The 23,611-nt window shown below is 29.8% G+C and overlaps 2 protein-coding genes across 5 annotated transcripts; both read left to right on the top strand.

Annotated features, from left to right (window-relative positions):
- The first annotated feature begins 4,099 nt into the window (after positions 1-4,099).
- LOC108738654 (sex determination protein fruitless) lies at positions 4,100-15,098 on the top strand. Of its 4 annotated transcripts, none has more exons than XM_018472174.2 (5): positions 4,100-4,350; positions 5,010-5,539; positions 6,006-6,191; positions 7,212-7,332; positions 8,404-10,119. In XM_018472174.2, exons 2-5 carry the CDS (start codon positions 5,030-5,032, stop codon positions 8,775-8,777), a joined length of 1,191 nt encoding a protein of 396 aa, XP_018327676.1. In that variant the 5' UTR covers positions 4,100-4,350; positions 5,010-5,029; the 3' UTR covers positions 8,778-10,119. The 4 variants fall into 4 exon arrangements, with proteins under 4 accessions (XP_018327676.1, XP_018327679.1, XP_018327678.1 ...); XM_018472177.2 differs by lacking the exon at positions 8,404-10,119 and adding an exon at positions 14,833-15,098 and having other exon boundaries at positions 4,103-4,350; XM_018472176.2 differs by lacking the exon at positions 8,404-10,119 and adding an exon at positions 10,126-10,915 and having other exon boundaries at positions 4,103-4,350.
- A 2,447-nt stretch (positions 15,099-17,545) lies between these two features.
- On the top strand, positions 17,546-23,605 carry LOC108738655 (adenylosuccinate synthetase). Its single transcript, XM_025981238.1, has 8 exons — positions 17,546-17,907; positions 18,311-18,401; positions 20,649-20,934; positions 21,680-21,885; positions 21,966-22,120; positions 22,179-22,430; positions 22,550-22,670; positions 22,901-23,605. The coding sequence occupies exons 1-8, from the start codon at positions 17,722-17,724 to the stop codon at positions 22,951-22,953; spliced, it is 1,350 nt and encodes a 449-aa protein (XP_025837023.1). The 5' UTR covers positions 17,546-17,721; the 3' UTR covers positions 22,954-23,605.
- Positions 23,606-23,611: the final 6 nt, after the last annotated feature.

Genomic DNA, 23,611 nt, shown 5'->3' with positions numbered 1-23,611 from the left:
GTGCGATGACAAATTGGTACTCTCCGGCATTATCTTCAAGAAATATACAAAACAATTATACATAAAAAAGCGCTCGTGAAATTATTTGAAGATGGAAAGTATTTAGTAAAGTTTGAGAAGTGATAATTACGTAAAAAAGTACGTAGAATCTCATGATGCCAACGGTTTTCGGGAGCGATGACAAATTGGTACTCTCCGGCATTATCTTCATGAAATATACAAAACAATTATACATAAAAAAGCGCTCGTGAAATTATTTGAAGATGGAACGTATTTAGTAAAGTTTGAGAAGTGATAATTACGTAAAAAAGTACGTAGAATCTCATGATGCCAACGGTTTTCGGGTGCGATGACAAATTGGTACTCTCCGGCATTATCTTCCATGTTGGGTTGTCTATATATCATATTGCAAATTATAGTTTAATTGTCTTTAAAAAGAAAAATATAAACTAGCATCCCTAAAAATATAATTATAAGATGATAATTCATCAATCTACTTCAATGAAGTCAGAAATGTAGCTCAGTTATAGGTTTTATTTTAAATTGTCCCGGCGCCTCCACCAAAACTTATTATAATTACTTAATAAATAATTGCTAATAATGTTCGTGTACCAGCATGAATGTCTTCTTTTCAGCATCAAAGCTATAAAAGATTTTTCAAGAATCAAAAATTAACATTAGATAGCTACTATAAACGAAATTAACGAAAACATTTCGAAATATGTAAATGTACATAGACGTGGAATTTTTCAGCTTTCACTGCGTCCTGACTTTTTTACCTGTCCTAACTACATCCCTGTATATACAGAGTGTATTATGCAATTTCGTTCAACATTAAATTGAAATAAAACACAAAAACTGCGGAAAGTTTGTATTTTATATATATATATATGTTACAATTGTCTATTAATATTGTTTTTTTGCTTTATTTCGCTGTAACTGTCCTGTTTATTTTTTACGTTTCTTTTGTTAAAAAAACAGTGAATAGAATTGTTCAAATCCATGCATACGTTTTACAATTAGTAAAGTTATATGTGTATGAATGCATGATGGAAAATGGAAAACATTCGCATCCTGCGATTGGTGTTTCCATGTCGGCAAAATAAATGCAATTAGAATGGAAAATTGCATCCACACGCATGGGGTAGGTACAAATTGCATTTGTAGATACTGCTCATGCTCAAATTCTAGAAATATTTCCACTCGTCGTCAAATAATTACATTAGTCAAGTTGTGTTCAACCGAAGAACTAGTGCACATCAGTCATTGGAAGCGCAAATTCGTATATCTTTTTCAAAAAAGAGGAAAACGAAGCTGCATCAGTACTCTAAATATTCGCTGAAGAAAAGTCAAAAGTCGTAAAATAATAAAAAAATAAAGTTTTCTGGGATTGTGTTTTTTGTTTTTGAAATATACTGTTGAAGGAGTGGTTTTTGTATCCTTTTTGTTTTTTATTTTTTTTTGTTTCAAGTGCTACTAACAATAAATAATCGGCTCGTGTTAAGTAATGAGCTAAACTGTTTCAACTCTTCAGTAAATCGTAAAAGCAACAGGTTACCCTCAAAGAAAATTGAATTGGCCCCAAGGTAAAGGTTGCTGTTGTACGTGTGTACTCTTAATAATTCTCTATCAAAATTGAAAAGAAGTATTTGTACATCATTTTCAAAAACACAATCAAAATAAGGAATATTTGTTCTTGTTGCATGTTTAATATGTCTGCATGTTTATTGCTATCGTCATGTTAAAATTGATAAGAAGTTTTCGTAAGTGAAGTAAGAAAATACAGAATCGGCGAAACGAAGAAAGAACTAATTGTGAGTTTATCATCATTTACGAAAAATTTAATTCAAGAACAACTTGCACTGCGAACCTTACGAAATAGTTTATTTTATTTTCTTCTAGCTGTTAAATAAATTAGATATTATTGTCACCTTTTTAAAAAGGTATTTTTATTAAGTACATTATAATAACAAGGAGGCACATTTTACTAAAGTTTTCTGAATTTGATCAGAAAAACGAATTCACTTAATACTTTATCATTATTGTCTGATACATTTTTAAACCACAAAAAGTAATCACGAACTGCTTGATGATTAATGATTAGTCATTATACAGTTTTTTCAATTTCTCGATGTATCGCAAACGAGCACATTCATAAACGTCTAGTAAAGCACAAAAACTACTCTGAAAAATTGACACAACAGCCACCCCTGTACAGCACCTAAGATGATTTCTTTTTATGAACAAAGAATACCCAAATATAAAGTAAAATGAAAGAATTATCTTTAATAATTAAAATAAAAAATATTGTTGATCACAAAATATACAACTTATCATAATAGTGACAATATCACGTCCGGTGTAGGAATTGCAGGATTACGTTTTAATAGGTTTATGTGGGATTAAACACGAATTATTCTTGTTACATGAAATATGAATCAATATGGCTTCTCTCTGATTAACACGTTAAATACTTTTCCAGACAAACGATTTTGAAGATGTCAATGAACTGTTGAATACTAAATGATGTCTTTTGATATTAATTAACTCATGGTTTGATAAGTAATAATTACAGTATAAAGTCAGTACGTAAAATCTCACGGTGTCAACAATTTTCCAGTGCGGTATCAAAAGTAGTTTCCGACAATTATACATAAAAAAGCGCTCGTGATATTGCTTGAAGATGGAAAGTATTTGGTAAAGTTTGAGATGTAATAATTAGGTAAAAAAGTACGTAGAATCTCATGATGTCAACAGTTTTCGGGTGCGATGACAAATTGGTACTCTCCGGCATTATCTTCAAGAAATATACAAAACAATTATACATAAAAAAGCGCTCGTGAAATTATTTGAAGATGGAACGTATTTAGTAAAGTTTGAGAAGTGATAATTACGTTAAAAAGTACGTAGAATCTCATGATGCCAACGATTTGCGAACTTTAGATAATAAACTATGCACTTGTTACCTAAGTGCTATGTATGTAACAGCTTTATTATTACGTGGAAAATGAGGAATTTACAAAGTTAATTGTATTTAATGCATGTAGACAAGCGACTTCATTAGATCAATAACAAGTTGAAGGTATAATTTAAAATAATTACTAGTGAATTTTTTTTCTGAATGAAAAGAAATAATCTTGTCTGAAGGTGGCACAATCTTTTTGATATCGATTTGTTCCTGTAATGTAAAATAACCGATGTATATTGTGTAAAATGTGCTTTTCTTGTTTTTGCTTTGTTTTTATATTTGTTTTTTACACTGGAATATCAAAGTGTTTAAGAATTCATCACGTGAAGATATATTAGAAGAACAGTGATGAGTGAAGTCTAACAAAAGTGCAACACGTATATATTATGTACATTGTACATACAATAATGTAAATGCGGTATTTTATACAGAAATTTAATATACAATAAAATTTGTAAGGGTTTAGTTGCCTAATTGCTCCTAAAGCCCCTAAACATGTATTGTTTTATAATTTTACTCATAGCTGTAAGATATCTACAATGTTTTCGGTTTCTATTATACTTCATCGTTTCAAAATTTCTATGGATAGTTCAACGGTATTGGTACACAATTAAATTATAAATTAGTTTTGAAATTTAAATTAATTATCTAAAATTATTAAAATAACACGGTATAGTTACAGGGAACAGCACAAGAAATGCTTTTATGCAAAAGAGATTACTTTTATTCGTTTTTTAAATTGTACCCAACTTTAACAATTTTTTGTAAAGTAAAATAATAAAATCTATTCTCCGAAACTTTCGTATAAATTAATTAGACTAATTATAAAAGTACATAAAAGAAAAGAATTCAAAATTGGGTTAATAAAACAAGAAATGGTACAACTTTAAATAAACTTGTGAAAAATGTTAGACAACAGTTGGCAGATTGCTAGGAATAAAATAGGTAACAGATTAGCAGCATTAACGCCATAAGGTAAATTGGTGGATCTTTTGGCTTTTGGTTGGGTACTAAAACTAGGAAAATAACAGCTAGCAGTAGCTGTACTTATTACTACTGCTAATGTAATTATATACACATACAAATAAAATATGCATGTGTTTGGAACATATGTATAACAAACTCTGTATGTGTGTAGATGCGTGATATAAATCTCTCTATTTAAAAAATTTATAAAATTATAAATCATTGAACAATAAGCAGTCAGTTTGCAATTTTATTATTTTTTAAGCTCATTTTATAAAGTAGCAAGTGATGCGCCTGAAAAAGATATATTGTGAATAATTCTAAATTGTTTATAAAAGAACTAAAATTTGACAGGCATGGCAGTCTAAAGAAGTTAAAAATTGGGTGGCGTTGTGATGGCAAAAACTTGGCGAACGGTAAGTAAATTAGGTATATTGGCGTATAAAATTATCACCATAAAGGTAATTGTAATGTGTAGAATTAATACGTCGGTACAAGGAATTTTAATTAAGTGTACTAACATTAATCAAATTAATCGCCATTAGAAAAGAAATAAATGTCCTAAAATTTGCAATGGCGGTAAATGATGACGAATTTGTCTATTTAGATTTATACTTATGTTATCAATAGTTTTAAACAAGTGTTTTTAAAGGTAATTCTTTTTTATTTATATAGAAATTAATAAGAGAAAATAGGTTTGCACATAGTGGGGTTACGTTTTGCAGCACCTTGGTTACTTTAACCCCCTATTTACCTATTTCCCAAATAATTTTTATGTAGAGCAGAAGATAATTGTATGTTTAATTTTTGAACAGGTTTTTTAAGTTATAAATATCGTTTTTAGTAGTTTTATTACGGCCAACGCAATTCATGTTTTGAATGTTATTGCTAACTTTAATGGATAACTGTTGTTTCTAATTTAATACAGTTGCAGGTCAAATGACTATTTTACTAACATCTGTGCTATAGGTAAACTGTTTTCATATTGCTTCCAGTTATTTGTATTATTTTGTGATAAATTTAATATAAACATAGATTTATTAATAGTGGAAAATAACAATAATTTTTTATCTAGGTTTTAAACTACTTACAATAATGGATCAACAGTTTTGTCTTCGATGGAACAATCATCCAACAAATTTAACTGATGTGCTTATAAGTTTATTAAAAAGGGAAGCATTATGTGATGTGACTTTAGCATGTGATGGAGAAACTTTCAAAGCTCATCAGACAATTTTATCTGCATGTAGTCCATATTTTGAAAAAATATTCCTTCAAAATGCACATCCCCACCCTATAGTGTTTTTAAAGGATGTCAATTACAACGAAATGAGGGCACTCCTCGATTTTATGTATAAAGGTGAAGTCAATGTTTCCCAAAACTTACTGCCAATGTTCCTAAAGACAGCCGAAGCCTTACAAATAAGGGGTTTGACTGATAATAATTCTCTTAACAATAAGGGTGATGATATTGCCACTGAAGTGCCAAAAAGGGAAAAGCTTGCTGGTAGGGAATCTCCACCAAATGAAAAGAGGAAACGAAAATCCTTAAGCAACTGTGATACAATATCTAATTCAAATGTTGAACGATTTACTGATTCTCAGGTAATATACATTTATTATTAACTATGAACATGATCCTTTTAAATAATTTTATGGTAATTACAAGTTTTCGAAGAAAATTGGCTATGTGTATGTAAACTAATTTTTAGTAATTATTAAATAACTTTTATTTACTTTACCATTTAAAGTTATTTTGTCAAATATTATAGAATGTCTAGTATTATATTTGAAATTATTCAAAAATGAATATTCAACTCTTCTTACAATAACAAAATTTACATGTTTAATACTGGTAGAATTAATTTTTCTTTTACTATAAACCTAAAGTTAATGAAAATTTAACAGGCTAGGCATTTTAGTTTTTTCATTATTTTTAATTTTTTAAATTTGGAATAATTATCACAATTTTTGCTAGCTCCAGTACCTTCTTTAGTACACATTTCTCCTTGATATAATTTTAAAGTTTAACTTCAAATTATAACAATATATCTGTTTTTGTTTAATGTAGGCATCATTTCAAAACAACTATAAAGGAAGTCCAACCCTACCAAAGTTAAATCCAATTTCACCTGTTGAAAGGGACCTGAATATTGATGATAGACAGACGACTCCTCCACATATCAAACAAGAACCCCCACAAGATGGTAACTCGCACATTGACTCGTATCATTCAATGTCAGAAGCATTACAAACAGTAAGTTTTTAAATTCCATTTTGCTGATCTACATTATATACATTAAAACATAAAAACGCTTTTTGATATTAAATCGTGCATAAGTAGTTTGGTCCTTCGAGACGGATTTAGTATTTAACTGGGGACGACACCTTGGGTGTCAAAACGCATTTCAGATTTCTTTAAAGTTTTTAAGTGGAATTTTGAGTTTTATTATCTTATGTTCAGTTACAATATTTTTACAGTAAGATTTATATATAACTGATTATTTGTAAATTGATTTTTGAGATTTGTTTTAATAATATTATTTATTAATCATTAATTAGGGCAATTGATAGATTATTTCTGTGTTCTGTTTGAATTATGAATAAATGTTCATAATCTGATGTATATCACGGTCGATAAGATTATTGAATATCAACGAGACACAAGATAATAATATGGTAGTATTCAGTATTTATTAGAACAATAGGCAACTAATTGATGTCACTGATTGATTTGCACTTGTTCAACATGCAATACAAAATTAGTTTCGTGCAACGAACAGCGTTTGTTAGTTAATTAAACAGTTTTTCGTATTTTTAGAACTTTTTGTACGTTTCCTAAGTATCATAGATTGATAAGAAGCTATTATGATTTGAAAAAATTAATTACATATAACTTTTGTGTAAGAGAACACAATGAATATGCAGACTAAGCAATTAAAGTCTTTCATAAAATGTACTTTATAAAACGTTTCAAGCTTTAAAAACCGTTTCTTTACTTTATATGTACGATCTGCAATTAATATTATTTTGATACGTCGTTATTGTTTTTTCTTTAGATTTTTGATCAGGTTCTCGTAATAGAAACTTGATTTGTGAAACTGCTAGGGTGAGGGGAAGTACATATAAATTTTGCATCAGTTTCCTGCTACCCGCACATCGCTCTGCTTCAACTGGTTGCATAACTACGCTATTAATTTTAATGTTCATTATCCATTTTATTTTAATTTGTAGTTTTTACCTTTTCTATGTTTTAATATAATTTGAATATTTATAGGGCGGTAGCTTGAGTGTGCATGCGGACGACACAAACGCAGGAGGCACCAGTTTATCAGAATTGAGCGAAGGTGAATCTCAGAGTACAGTACCATCGCAAGAATTAACAGATACGATCGATGGTAAGTTTTATTTAACTATTTTTTGGCATGGTATTTTTGACAATACTTCCATTAATCAATTAATTAATTGTTAATAATAATAATTGTAATGTACAAAACGCTTCGAAATATACTGAGGGAAAGTAAAACTTTTCTTCTAAGCTGGTATTTTTGGCAGGTCTCTAAACTCGCTTTTACTTCACTTGTTCTAACTTTTCTATTGTATATTCTTTATTAAAACCAATTATAATTGAAGAAACGGTAATGAGCTTATTACAAAAGATTGATTACTTTTTATATGAACAAAAAAGGGTGTTAAATCTTAATATGGTTTAATTAGTAAAATATCTCAATAATTTAGTGTTGTTTAAAGCGTGGCGGTATCTTTTTATTTTGTGAAGTGATGTGAGGAGTGGGTGTAATAAACCAGTAAAATTGGTTCCAAAATACGTAATTATAAAAGTTTAAGTTGATAAATTGCCAGGGAAGTGAATAACAAACTTAAACTTCTATTTTATTTTTAATATTGTAGTGGTCTGACAAATTTACGTAAAAATTTGTTTAATAATTACCTAAAAATTGCTTAGTGAGTGCTTCAGTTAAAGTGACTTTATTTAGAATTTATAGTGCAGTTGCAGTACGATTACACTGATAATTTATTTATGTATCTCTACTTTAAGGTGTTGTTCACATCGTTTTATTTTTNATGAATACATAATTATGTTTCTGTATGTTTCAACTATATGTACAATAAAAATTTTTGTATTGAATTTATTATACTATTGATTTGTCCATTTTTCTTATAAATGAACGACAACGACGACTGTAATGTTTGATTTACACATTTATTTTGATATTTCTTAATAAACTGTAGGGGACTACTATTGCTCTTAAATCCAGAGAAAAATTATTTTCTGGACATTATTACCTTTTAAATAGTTGTGTAGATTAAAAACTTTTTTGGACGCATTAAAAATATCTGTTGGGTTACTTCTGTTATTTAAACGTATGACGCTTTGGTGCATGCATTTCTAAATAAGGGACTTCCGAATTTTGGTTAATGGTGATGGTTGGCTTCTTTCTCTGTTCCAGCTGCTCCTTGGCAGGAACAGAGACAAGCAGCACAACCTTATTACCATCAGCCAGACACTGAATTTTCGTCGAAGCTGCCCTATTACTACTTACAGGAACCTCGGGCAGCCCCTCTAGATTACTGTGATATTTTTGAAAAAGTTTCGGAATCAACTTTACTATATCGTTGTAAAATGTGTAGCAAAAACGTAACAAATCGATGGCATCACGCAGCCAAACATCGACCCCAGTCGAATATGTGCCCAGTTTGTCAACAGACATTTACTAGAAAAGACAATATGAAGGCCCATATCCGATTAAAACATACCAGTTTCTTCCCAAATGACCCCGTTTGTTGTGATATTCGATTTGAAAGAGATACTATGTATTTTTAATTTATCTTGTGTGTGAGAGACTGATAAATGTTTATAATTTTGTACATACAAATGTGCAATGTCCAATAAACTAATGATATTGCTGATTCAAGATTTTTCTTGAACTCTCTGATTGATCTATTTTGAACGCTTCACATATACTGTCCAAGTTTCTAGTCTAAACTTTTGGGTTTTGTCATTGTTTTTGATCAGCATCTTCAATAGTGACTAAAAGCAAATGTTATGGCAAAATTGAAACGCCTGGAAAATAATCTTCAATTAATTTTTTACTAAGTAATTCAGTGCATACCGAATCGGTATATAGTGAAATTTAATTAATCAACTAACAACATAATTGTTTAAAAACTGTAGATATATTAAAAATAAACTTTTTGGTGTAGGTCTATTGAAACAGAAATAAGAATAACAAATTTCCATGCATGTAACTTGCTTCCCCTTGTGATCTTATTGCTTAATCATATATACTTTTGACATTTAGTACCAATATTTTTAGAAAATTAAAAACAATTGTGTAGCTAAACGCTTTAATTAATTAAATTAAAAAATTACTTGAAAGACAGTAAAGAAAATTTATATTTAAGTATTGGCGTTGTCAGTTAGTTAGCCGTAATTATGAAATAACTGTTGCTTGATATAAATGTGATATAAGAAGTGATATATACATATGTATAAAGAGGTGTGGTGATAGATAATTAAATAAGGCTCATGATATTTCATCAACATAGGGTTGTCAGTCCAAACATTGGTTGGACACATCCCCCTACTCCTTCCTAGTTTGAGTCAATCTTGGTATTTCCCCAAAACTTGAACATTTAATTCTAACCATTTGCAGACAGTAATCTAATCTAGGTTTTCTTCTACCCCTTGCTACTTTTGCTTCTATCTATCTAGCCCTCTATGTTTCAGATGGTGATCCACCATTCTAGTCCTCCTTTTCTTTACTAACAACCTCTCCTACTTTTTCAGTATTTTGTTCATCCTCCTATAGTACCAATACCCTCCTATAACTCTAAAAATTTAACACCCTTTAATTGGAAGAAAGGAATAGCTAGGAATTTGAATGTTATTTTTTTTTTGGTATTTGGCAATATAAAGTGTATAGATATGCGTATATAGTGTACATATTATTCTTATATGAGTAACAACAATTCTTTTATTTAACTTGCATTTTTTACTTGACCTTTACTTATTTTTATTTTCTCTCCTATTTTGCTGTGGTACTAAATGTCATAACCTTGCTCTGGGGTGCACTGTCACTATTCTGCTGTCACTTACTTATTACTTACCTTATTAGTAACTTGTAACGTATGTATATTGCATTACGTTAAAGTTAATTTTTGGTTTGCAGGTTCAAAAGCCTGGCACATGCGGCTAACATTTGAAAAACTGCCAGGTGGCTGCAACCTGCACCGCTGCAAATTGTGCGGTAAAATAGTGACGCACATACGCAATCACTATCACGTGCACTTCCCAGGCAGGTTTGAGTGCCCTCTGTGTCGAGCGACGTACACCAGGAGCGACAATCTCCGCACCCACTGCAAATTTAAGCACCCGCGTTTTAATCCTGACACGCGCAAGTTTGATCCACCCCCTGCTGTATTCAACGATACATCCGTCGACTGATCTTGGCTTTATTTTTATTACTTTTATTGCAGGGCGCTGTACTCATAATTTTATACATACATAAATACTATTCTTTTTATTATTATTATTATTTTCTTTTTTGTACGTCGGCAATTTTTGCCCCCCCCCCTCAAATTAAGAACGGTTGTTATTACGGATGGGGCAAACAGTTTCTAATTGTTTATTAGTTTGTTACCTAATTAAAACGGGTTTACTAAAAAAAAAAGTGTTACATGAAGTAAAAAATATTGGGAAAAATAAATTTCTATTTATGAATCTCATATAATTACTTAGTTTTTTGTCGATGCATTGTTTGCCCTTATCAATCAAAACGATCGTTTTTTTATTTTGTTTTTCTTCAAATTATGTTATTGTTTTGTAAATACGCCTTCTTGTTATTGTGCAAAACTTTATAACACTATCTGACTTATAACGAGTAATATAATTATGGGTGTGGTCGAGGAGCTCATGTTATGTTAAAACCTCAAGTAAAATAATGAAGAATTTCTAAGGATTTTTCTGTGCAATACGANAATAAGGCTCATGATATTTCATCAACATAGGGTTGTCAGTCCAAACATTGGTTGGACACATCCCCCTACTCCTTCCTAGTTTGAGTCAATCTTGGTATTTCCCCAAAACTTGAACATTTAATTCTAACCATTTGCAGACAGTAATCTAATCTAGGTTTTCTTCTACCCCTTGCTACTTTTGCTTCTATCTATCTAGCCCTCTATGTTTCAGATGGTGATCCACCATTCTAGTCCTCCTTTTCTTTACTAACAACCTCTCCTACTTTTTCAGTATTTTGTTCATCCTCCTATAGTACCAATACCCTCCTATAACTCTAAAAATTTAACACCCTTTAATTGGAAGAAAGGAATAGCTAGGAATTTGAATGTTATTTTTTTTTTGGTATTTGGCAATATAAAGTGTATAGATATGCGTATATAGTGTACATATTATTCTTATATGAGTAACAACAATTCTTTTATTTAACTTGCATTTTTTACTTGACCTTTACTTATTTTTATTTTCTCTCCTATTTTGCTGTGGTACTAAATGTCATAACCTTGCTCTGGGGTGCACTGTCACTATTCTGCTGTCACTTACTTATTACTTACCTTATTAGTAACTTGTAACGTATGTATATTGCATTACGTTAAAGTTAATTTTTGGTTTGCAGGTTCAAAAGCCTGGCACATGCGGCTAACATTTGAAAAACTGCCAGGTGGCTGCAACCTGCACCGCTGCAAATTGTGCGGTAAAATAGTGACGCACATACGCAATCACTATCACGTGCACTTCCCAGGCAGGTTTGAGTGCCCTCTGTGTCGAGCGACGTACACCAGGAGCGACAATCTCCGCACCCACTGCAAATTTAAGCACCCGCGTTTTAATCCTGACACGCGCAAGTTTGATCCACCCCCTGCTGTATTCAACGATACATCCGTCGACTGATCTTGGCTTTATTTTTATTACTTTTATTGCAGGGCGCTGTACTCATAATTTTATACATACATAAATACTATTCTTTTTATTATTATTATTATTTTCTTTTTTATACGACGGCAATTTTTGCCCCCCCCCCTCAAATTAAGAACGGTTGTTATTACGGATGGGGCAAACAGTTTCTAATTGTTTATTAGTTTGTTACCTAATTAAAACGGGTTTACTAAAAAAAAAAGTGTTACATGAAGTAAAAAATATTGGGAAAAATAAATTTCTATTTATGAATCTCATATAATTACTTAGTTTTTTGTCGATGCATTGTTTGCCCTTATCAATCAAAACGATCGTTTTTTTATTTTGTTTTTCTTCAAATTATGTTATTGTTTTGTAAATACGCCTTCTTGTTATTGTGCAAAACTTTATAACACTATCTGACTTATAACGAGTAATATAATTATGGGTGTGGTCGAGGAGCTCATGTTATGTTAAAACCTCAAGTAAAATAATGAAGAATTTCTAAGGATTTTTCTGTGCAATACGAAATATAATACATATTACATAAGCTGTGCGTATGTAATACATAATTATTATCAACGCAATGTTAAGTCTAGTTAAATCCGAACTAAACGAGAACGTGTACAGTTATAAACAATTTTAACGTCTGTGATGCTACAAAGTCAGAGAACGATTGGTCTCTTCTTCCTTTTCTTTTTAGACGAAAAAAATAGAAAGGAAAGAAGAAAGAAACAATGGGTTTTGTCTTCAAAATGCGTCGAAATTTAATTATTTTCTAAATGCACTTCGTCTCTACAACCGTCCGATGCTCTCGCTATAATTTTTGCAATAATCGTTTTTTCTTATAGCATTTATTAATTAATTGATTGAGTAATGATCTTATTAATGTACATTTGACTTTATTGTTTTGGTGCAATTTTTAAGTAATTGTGTATCTGTTTATTATGTATACCTCATAAAAAAGCGCTCGTGAAATTATTTGAAGATGGAAAGTATTTAGTAAAGTTTGAGAAGTGATAATTACGTAAAAAAGTACGTAGAATCTCATGATGCCAACGGTTTTCGGGTGCGATGACAAATTGGTACTCTCCGGCATTATCTTCCATGTTGGGTTGTCTATATATCATATTGCAAATTATAGTTTAATTGTCTTTAAAAAGAAAAATATAAACTAGCATCCCTAAAAATATAATTATAAGATGATAATTCATCAATCTACTTCAATGAAGTCAGAAATGTAGCTCAGTTATAGGTTTTATTTTAAATTGTCCCGGCGCCTCCACCAAAACTTATTATAATTACTTAATAAATAATTGCTAATAATGTTCGTGTACCAGCATGAATGTCTTCTTTTCAACATCAAAGCTATAAAAGATTTTTCAAGAATCAAAAATTAACATTAGATAGCTACTATAAACGAAATTAACGAAAACATTTCGAAATATGTAAATGTACATAGACGTGGAATTTTTCAGCTTTCACTGCGTCCTGACTTTTTTACCTGTCCTAACTACATCCCTGTATATACAGAGTGTATTATGCAATTTCGTTCAACATTAAATTGAAATAAAACACAAAAACTGCGGAAAGTTTGTATTTTATATATATATATATGTTACAATTGTCTATTAATATTGTTTTTTTGCTTTATTTCGCTGTAACTGTCCTGTTTATTTTTTACGTTTCTTTTGTTAAAAAAACAGTGAATAGAATTGTTCAAATCCATGCATACGTTTTACAATTAGTAAAGTTATATGTGTATGAATGCATGATGGAAAATGGAAAACATTCGCATCCTGCGATTGGTGTTTCCATGTCGGCAAAATAAATGCAATTAGAATGGAAAATTGCATCCACACGCATGGGGTAGGTACAAATTGCATTTGTAGATACTGCTCATGCTCAAATTCTAGAAATATTTCCACTCGTCGTCAAATAATTACATTAGTCAAGTTGTGTTCAACCGAAGAACTAGTGCACATCAGTCATTGGAAGCGCAAATTCGTATATCTTTTTCAAAAAAGAGGAAAACGAAGCTGCATCAGTACTCTAAATATTCGCTGAAGAAAAGTCAAAAGTCGTAAAATAATAAAAAAATAAAGTTTTCTGGGATTGTGTTTTTTGTTTTTGAAATATACTGTTGAAGGAGTGGTTTTTGTATCCTTTTTGTTTTTTATTTTTTTTTGTTTCAAGTGCTACTAACAATAAATAATCGGCTCGTGTTAAGTAATGAGCTAAACTGTTTCAACTCTTCAGTAAATCGTAAAAGCAACAGGTTACCCTCAAAGAAAATTGAATTGGCCCCAAGGTAAAGGTTGCTGTTGTACGTGTGTACTCTTAATAATTCTCTATCAAAATTGAAAAGAAGTATTTGTACATCATTTTCAAAAACACAATCAAAATAAGGAATATTTGTTCTTGTTGCATGTTTAATATGTCTGCATGTTTATTGCTATCGTCATGTTAAAATTGATAAGAAGTTTTCGTAAGTGAAGTAAGAAAATACAGAATCGGCGAAACGAAGANTTATGTATTTCAATAATCATTATTAAATGGTGTGTTATAATATTTCGCCGCGTTTTATTTATGGAAGTATTCATAATTTTAGTTAGGGTCCTTCTCTAAAGTTGTTTATAAATTTTGTGAAGGATGATATCTTACCAAAGCAAAAATATATTGGGAAATTTGATTAAAATTTTATTTTCTTGGAAGATTTGAATCCAGTATAAAAATGTCTGTAAGACTGCATGTTTAAAATCTTCATTTTTATGATTTTCATTCAGAAATTACTTGGTTCTTAAAAAACCAATAACTTCAAAATTTAGACTCAGGCAAATAAGGCCTTATTAAATAAATAAATACAATATAGAAAATTAGTTAATTTTAGAAAAAGCTGACAGGTATTTTGTCATTTTTTCACATTTTTCTGTTATTATGACTATTAATAAAACTGTACTTGTTTCAGATATGAAATGCTACAAAGTTTCTCAACTTTTTGAACGTGTTGGTTCGATGGACGAAAGAAGACGTTGTGTTCTGTGTGGTAAAATCGTTAGTAATACAAGAAACCATTATTATGTTCACTTTCCTGGACAGTATTCATGCTTACATTGTCCAGCTGTTTATACTCGGAGTGATACTTTACTATTACACATGCGTACCAAACATCCAATGGTTGCGAACTAATTAATTTTGCGTGAGTGAGCTTTTGATGAAACCATAGTTACCTCCAAGTACAATTAACTTTTTCCATTCGGTAGAACAATAAATTAATTTAATGGTCATTTATTTATATTGTAAATATTTATATCATACTTGCGTACGCACGTAATGTGATTGATTAATTGAGTAACCTGAATTAAGAATGTTTTAAGAAGTATGTACACTAAAGCCGAACTACATCGATTTTAACTCAGACTAATTATTGCGAAACTTATTTATGATTGGTTGTTACTTGAGATTAGAGCATGGGAATTTGAAGCTTTGAATTCCTACTTCCTAATGCATATACCAAACAGTTAATTTATAATAATAAATAATATTCAAAAGTACTTCTCAAAATAAATAATAATTTTGTTGAATTCCCAGACTACATAATAAGAGGGGCGGCTTTTCCTAATAAAGTCGTTTAATTTTAGCGGCCATATAATGTAAACAATGTCACTATTAATTATATTTAGGTGCCGTCCACCAATTTACTGCCTTTTAAATAAATTTTACTACTCCAAAGCCAAATATTATATACCAAATAAAAGTCAAATATCTAATTCATGAAAAGACTGAAATATGAGTTATCTATAGCTATTTACTTTTAGAAATTGTTTCAATTTTTAGTTAATTTATGCTCAGAAAAGGATGTTTTACACCAGGTGATTACTAGTAAAGATGATTAATTGTATTTAGTAATTATTAAGAGTCACGAGATTGAGTGAAAGAAGCGTCGCTTTTGGTGCGTCGTCCCTTCTTCCCACGTTTGAGTCGGTTTTATCCCCTCAGCACGCCAAATATTGTTCACATCATATAAGGGACCTAACATTCTTTTTAGATTTTTAATAGCACTATTTAAAAATTTATTTGTAACTTAAGTAACAATCAACACTGGTTTGCAATAACTTCAAATATATTTTTAAACAATGCCTTCAAAGTAGTAATGGTCATTAGTAATGTGTCTTCATTTTACTTAATTCAGGTATGACAAATGGTTTTAACTTTTTATTAAAATAGTTACCGATATTTTTAATGAATATTAGATCATAAGGGAACGTTTTATGTTGTTAGATGGTTTTACTCATCTTATATCAGAAGCCAAATTGTAAAAAAAAAATACTTTAGTCATTATTATTTATGTTTTAATTTACTTATTAGGAGCTTATATTTCATTATTTATTTGATGAGGAGTCAGTTTCGTCAAATATTGCTAGAGAATAGGTATATATGCCCCTAAAATTATTTTATACGTATATTTATATTGTTAAAACACTTAATTCTAGTCAATTTATTTATTTCTAATTGAACTTTTTTCATGCTTGAAGTGCATTTAGAAGTATCATGTCAAAGAAACCAAAAAAAGAAAACATCACCAATGAATTACCGTGAATTATATTTATTAGTTAGTTAATAGGAATGAAATTCTGGTCAACTATCCTTTCAGAACATTAAAAATTCCCATTGTGATAACGCAAAGAGAATATTGAGAGGAAGTACTGAAACTATTTTATCAGTGATATTTTATTAATATTGAAAACAAAATAAGATGGGAACTAATAGTACTTTATATTAATTATAGTAGTTCTTACGTTACTGGTCTAATTAGTTTGGATGGAACAATTTATTGATTATCTGTAAATATTATAAGAAAAAAATGTACAAAAATAATGTGTGATGTTTAGTTGTACATTAAATATGAAATCATTTACTGAAAGTTCTTTTTTTCTTGGTTCAATATATTAAAAGAATTTGCTGTCAGCATTCTTTTCTATTAATATACATTTACAATTTAACTGAAGTTCTAATAGGCTCTTTAACGTTGCAAAGTGTGTAATATAAAAAGCCTTATATCCAATAAGTAATATAGAGAACTTTTTAACTAAAACGCCTTATAGTATACTATTAAATCTCTATTTTAGAGCACAGAAATTACATGCATCCTTGCCAAGTGCAAGTTTAATAATTAAGTGCTATTTTAATAAACAACAACAATTTATCTATTTACACATAATAAAGAATCAAACTGCATTGAATATAATATTTTACGTTTTAGAAAACGTTGTCCATTAAAAGAAATGTTTGCAGTAATTATATTAACTTAAAAAATGATTAATTACTACATTACACTTTTAATCAGGATTGAGATGAAAAATTTTAAGGCTGCTTAGTAGAATTATCTACAGTGCCGTTATATTAAATTATATTCTTTTTAATATAGTCAAATTATTAAAAAAAACGTGTTTTTTCTCATTTTTAAACTATGATATTTGTTATTTTTACTGAAAAGTTTCTGTAAAAACGTATAAACAGTAACTAATATAGTACAGTATGAATAATTGTAACAATATAATTTGAATAATTTTTGTTTTCACGTTATTTACAGTAATTTTATATAAATTGCAGTTATTAACTTTTTATGTTATTTGGCAATGTTGCTAAGTACTAACAGCTGAAGTTGTAGGTTAAATTTTCAGGTTAGAAAGAGAGGTTAAGGTGCTGCGCTGCCTCCCAAATCTAAATTATAGAGTTGGTTTTTGTGCGTATTAAGTATTATTAGTAGTTTGATTAGTAGAACGTTTATGTATTTAGTCTAGTACAGTTTGTCAGGCAGTGTGTTACAGTTTAGTTGTCAGTGGCAAGTAATGGTATGATGAGTAACGTACAACACTTGAACGGAATGAACGGCGACTCCTTAGCTTCCCCTAGGAAGAGATCACGCTCCACCCCCGAATCAAAAGTGATAGTGATTTTAGGGGCTCAATGGGGTGACGAAGGAAAAGGAAAAGTTGTAGATATGTTGGCTACAGAAGCTGACATTGTATGTCGTTGCCAGGTAATTTTTTTTAATGAAATGCTTTTTTTACCTTATTATTTATGTTATGGTTGTTACATAATATTCTCATACAACTGTTTATATCTCAAACTCGTGATTTTGCTTACGAATTGAACTTGGCACACATTTAGATAGCTTTTGTACACATGCATATTTTTCACATTTATATCAATGGGTAAGTGTAATAAAATATTGATACAAAAATACAATAAATTGAATTTTCTCATTCACATGATATAAAAAATAACATATATTTTGTAACACAGACAAACTAAGATTTATGTATTTAAACATTTTTACAATTTTGATTTTTTTTAAGTATCTAGTCCTTTAAATCATATTATTTAATTTAGGTGCCGTCCACCAATTTACTGCCTTTTAAATAAATTTTACTACTCCAAAGCCAAATATTATATACCAAATAAAAGTCAAATATCTAATTCNTCATCTCTTACCAAGTGGAATAATAAACCCTAAATGTACTTCGATCATTGGTAAGAAAAGCTTGCCAAGTTTGCCTTTTGTATTCCAAGGTCCCTTCAAATATTGTTAAACCTAATGACATTTATTTGCAACTGCTATCTAGCACCACCCAGTATATATCAGATATGAATTATTATGTCATTATATCCTAAAATAATTTTGTTGTTTATTGTGTGGACTTTTTATAATTTGCAATCTTGAAGATATTAGGTATATCTGTACTTTGAACAATGTCATATAATTGCCCTTTCATGTCCTATTTTGCTTTTAATTTAATGTTCAGTCAATACTATAAACGAAAAATATGAACTGGTTCTATTAAGCTGGTATCAGGCATCAGTCAGTACAGACAACTATTTATGAATCTTTACTTGTACCTCTTGGATAAAGGTACAAAATTTAATTGGTAATTAAATACATGTACAAGAATAATTTAGTTGATTGTTAAATATCACAAAAATTATATAGGATAGACCAAAATAAGGCGTCGTCGCCTGAAAACTACGTTGAAGAGAAATCTTATCAAACCACATTAATATTTTTACTTTTGAGATATTATTTAAAGTTCAATTTTCTCACCTTCTTGATGTATGAATCAAAAATCTGAATAATTGAACTATGTCCTTTATCTCCAAAACGAAAAAGGGTCAATATAGTTTGATAATGCTACTTAGTAAAACTACAAAAACTGGATTCTCACCCAACCTAATGGGTGACGCTTAAATTGATCCACCAGGTATATTTAAGTATTAATTAGATTCTTAAAACAACCCTTTGTACGTTGGGTTGCCTAAATATGATTGAAGATATTAAAAATTGAATTTTGTCATGTCTCTCCAAAACAAATAGGCCAATTATATTTTAATAATGCCACTGTATAAGGAGTCAAATATGCGTTAACACTTTTGTTAACCCTAATAAATGGCACTTAGATTAACCCACCCAATATATTTAAGTGTTGATTGTACTTTTATAAAAACCCTTTGTACGTTGGGTTGCCTAGATATTATCCTAGGTATTTATTTCCATAAAAATATTTGCTAGTTTTAAAAATAGATACCTAATGTTTTTGTTTTTTCATTTTAAACAACATATGTAAGTCAGACGTTCTTACAAAGTATGTTTATGTTCAAGCATAAGATGCTAGCAGTAAAATTTAGCTGTGCGTGGGCGTTCCTTTTTTTATAAGTGTCCATTATACAGAATTGGCTACGTAATTAAAGATTATTTCACTAATAAGACTCTCTCATATGAATTATATCCTATACGAAAACAGAAACAAAAATTATTTATTTACATAACGCAAAGATAAATTTAAAAATGAAATGGCATAATTTTATTTATTGTACATTTTATCTTTTTAAATATATTTAACGGTATTAATTTACTGCAAATTCCTACTATGTACTTATAAATTGAACAAAGTTTTTTTTATTGATAAAATAACTATTACTTAATGTTGAACTGCAGATGTTGTCATTGAATTAAACTATGTATATACCAAATTTAATTGAAGGTTCATTCTTAATAGTCTTAACAAATACGTAATTATTAATTATTGTACATGTTCAAAGTACAGAAGTCAACGCCATTATAATTGTATGCGCTAAGTTTTATTTTTATTGTGGATTTCGTGAAATTATTTGTACATTTTTATTCAATCACTCATGTAGGTCAGTGTATTGATAACAAATTAATATGTGAATTTGCTTTAGCGTTTTATTTATCTCATAATGACTGTACATGTACTATAAAACTAGCAAAGTTGTTTAAAATGGTTATTATGCTACGTTATTACTGGCTTAAAACGTTTAGATTTTCTTCATGAACGCTTTCTAATGTCGCAAGTTCAAATCATTCTAAAGGTCTTAAAGATGTTGCATAATACATTTAATATTGATGGGTTACTTAACTTGGAAATTGCTTACTTTGTAGTCTGTGTAGTTATAATGAATTAATTTTTTTCTACTGTAAATTTACTCGCCTGCGGAAGTTCTCAAAATTTTTGCTTACTTTAGTACATATCATATTCCATGTAATCATATTTCCCTATGACTTTTAAATTTGAATTGAATATTTAATACCAAACTATTCAGAAACTACACAAATGTATTATTAATAAAATATAAATAAAATTCATAAATAATTTGTAAAAAAGGGTACTACTAAGTGATGACTTTATTGCAGCCTTGATGTAATTGTTATGAGAAAAATTAAATTTTGTCACATACTAGATAGTTAATTTACTTTTTTGGTAGGTAACGGTGTTGTAATTCACTTGCCTGGACTTTTTGACGAATTGGAAAAGAATGTTAAAAAGGGCCTAAAGGATTGGGAGAAACGTCTTGTTATCTCAGACCGCGCACATCTTGTGTTCGATTTTCATCAGCAAGTTGATGGTCTGCAAGAACTTGAGAAGAGTGAAAAAGGTCAAAAATTAGGTACCACCAAGAAGGGCATAGGGCCAACTTATTCTTCCAAAGCTACCAGAAATGGAATACGAATTGGCGATTTGCTGGGAGATTTTCAGCAGTTTAGTGAAAAGTATGTAAGTTTTTTAAAGGTTCTCAATTATGAGCTGATCATTTGGTTTGGTTTTGAAATTTGATATTTTTCCAGCTCAGTTAGCCAAGTTTTAAGAATTTCTATTTTCTGCTAATTTTATCAGAATTCTTCAGTTGCCTAACTTTTTGTTATTAAGAAATCTGTCACTAACTTTTCTGTAAGTAACTAAATAAATTATTGAATTGCGTTTAAAAGTTATATTTAAAATGTTTGATGGACTTGTTTTATGAAGCTAAATTTACTTGGTTACGTGTACTCTATAAAAATAAATATTTAGTCAATGAGAACAAAAGAAAATACGGAGTAAATGAAAATACATTTGCCTTAGATCATATTATATTTACTGTGTTAGATTAAAAACAAGCGAATTAAGAATTTTTGCCTTTTTTGCATTACTTTACATTATAAGCAACATAAATGGCTAAAATTGAATAGGACGTTAAATAAATTATTGAGTTTTTAACAATTGGTATATAAAATTTACTGTTATTAGCGACTAGTTGTTTTATAAACATGATATGTATGTTATTTAACATACCAGTAAAACATAGAATGTCTGTAAATTTGAAATTTTCCTGAAAGTGATAAAAGTATCACATTTAAACTACTTACTTGATTACACAATTACACTTGGGAATAACACTGTACTATTCCACAAAAAAATAACTGAATATAAAAGTAATTGTAATTTTTGTATTTTAATTTTTTTTTAATAAACTTAAAGATTCACTGGCTTGGTTGGGACATATCAACGGATGTTTCCTACTTTATCCGTTGACGTAGAAGCTGAGTTAAAACGCTATAAAAATTATGCAGAAAAAATAAGACCCCTTGTGCATGAAACCGTTTCCTTTCTGGATAAAGCTTTAAAAGATGGAAAAACTGTACTCGTTGAAGGCGCGAATGCTGCTATGCTGGACATAGATTTTGGTAAATTTAAATTTTGTATTTGATTCTTATTCAGACAATGCACAACTATTTAGAAAGATTGAATTTAATATATGTTTTAGGTACTTATCCATACGTAACATCTTCGAATTGCAGTGTGGGAGGAGTTTGTACTGGACTGGGAATTCCCCCTCATAGAATTTCAACGGTAATCGGTGTGGTAAAGGCTTATACTACTCGAGTTGGAGACGGTCCTTTCCCAACAGAATTAACTAATGTAAATAAACGATGATTATAGTAGTTTGTTACAATATTTATTTTTTTTTTCTGCGTAGGACATTGGGGATAATCTTCAAGAAAGGGGCCACGAAATCGGTGTGACCACGAAACGCAAACGACGTTGTGGTTGGTTGGATTTGTTCCTATTACGGTACACCAATATGGTAAATGGCTACTCCGCAATTTGTATAACAAAGTTGGACATTTTGGATACTCTTCCCGAAATAAAATTGGGCGTTGGGTACATACTGAAGGGACAAGAAATTGACTACTTTCCGTCCAGTGTTTCTGATCTGTCAGAAGTCGAGGTAAAGCCCTCAATTTTCTATAACTAATTAATTTATTTAATATTAAAATACCCATATCTCATGTACAAGAAGTAATTTATAGAAGAGGCATGTCAATTTTTTTTTCTTTTAATTATAAGGTGAAATACTTGACGATGCCAGGGTGGCAGGCTTCAACAGAAGGCATTCGAAATATTGAAGATCTACCCGAAAATGCAAAAAAATACGTGAAGAAAGTCGAAGAATATTTGCAAGTTCCTGGTAAGCTAAATTAATTTTGTCTGTTTTACATATTTATCCTCAATCAGTACCTATTAATTCCTACGTTTTTTAAAAACGAAGCTGAAAAAATTCTTCCACTCCCAGAAGGGATGCTCGCTCAGTAGCTTTATTAACTGGTGGGAAAGGAATCCTAAAAGTTTTCTTTTATTTGTTCACCAAATGTGACGAAAAAAAGTGTATGTAAGTACATCTTTTTTTGTTTGTTTCAGTGAAATGGATAGGAGTCGGCAAGGGTAGAGAATCAATTATAACAATTAATTAATATGCACAGTTTAGAGTTGATTATAGTACATATACATGTTTTACAAAATTGCGTAGGCTATAACATATACATATAACTTATATTCTGTGATTTTACAAGTATTTTTTGAATATTTGCCTCACAAGTACCGCTTCTTCAATAATAACAAAATATACCTACTATTATATTGCTAAGAGGCATTTCATCAAAGGAATTGTGCAGATGTGCAACAATTTTGTGGTATTCTTTTTTTGCTTTCTATTTGTGGGGTTTCTTGAGATTCGGTTTAAATTACCTAACACAAACACGTACAGGATAAGACATCCTGTAGTATATTACTCTAGAACCCTTCGATATAAAATAATTATATACTTGGATTAAATTTTGAATTTAGAAGTATTAGTTATATTAGCGTTTCCAAAATGGATTTGAAAGGAAATTATATGTCCTAAAAAATGCACTGCTATTAATTGTTAATATACTGCTTATGCATTAAGATTTTAATTAATTAATTACACTTACATACCGGCGTTGTGATTAGGTAATTACACCAGTGAACTAAAGAAATACTAAAAACTTTAATCTCGAAGTTAACATGTAGTTTTATACATAATAATTAATTAATAAGAAAAAAAATTTGCCTGTATTGTGATCGTGTAATGTATAAAGGACTAGGGTC

Source organism: Agrilus planipennis, unplaced genomic scaffold, assembly GCF_000699045.2.
Source record: "Agrilus planipennis isolate EAB-ADULT unplaced genomic scaffold, Apla_2.0 scaffold135, whole genome shotgun sequence".
NCBI classification, from domain to species: Eukaryota; Metazoa; Arthropoda; class Insecta; order Coleoptera; family Buprestidae; genus Agrilus; species Agrilus planipennis.
Note: the sequence above shows the minus strand (reverse complement) of the source record. Positions and strands in the feature narration are given on the sequence as shown.

Bases quoted from the DNA above. Each gene is read 5' to 3' on its own strand.
- LOC108738654 (XM_018472174.2), top strand. From the start codon at position 5,030: ATGGATCAACAGTTTTGTCTTCGATGGAACAATCATCCAACAAATTTA. The intron at 6,192-7,211 runs GTAAGTTTTTAA...GAATATTTATAG, and splicing joins TGTCAGAAGCATTACAAACA to GGCGGTAGCTTGAGTGTGCA. The intron at 7,333-8,403 runs GTAAGTTTTATT...TCTCTGTTCCAG, and splicing joins ATTAACAGATACGATCGATG to CTGCTCCTTGGCAGGAACAG.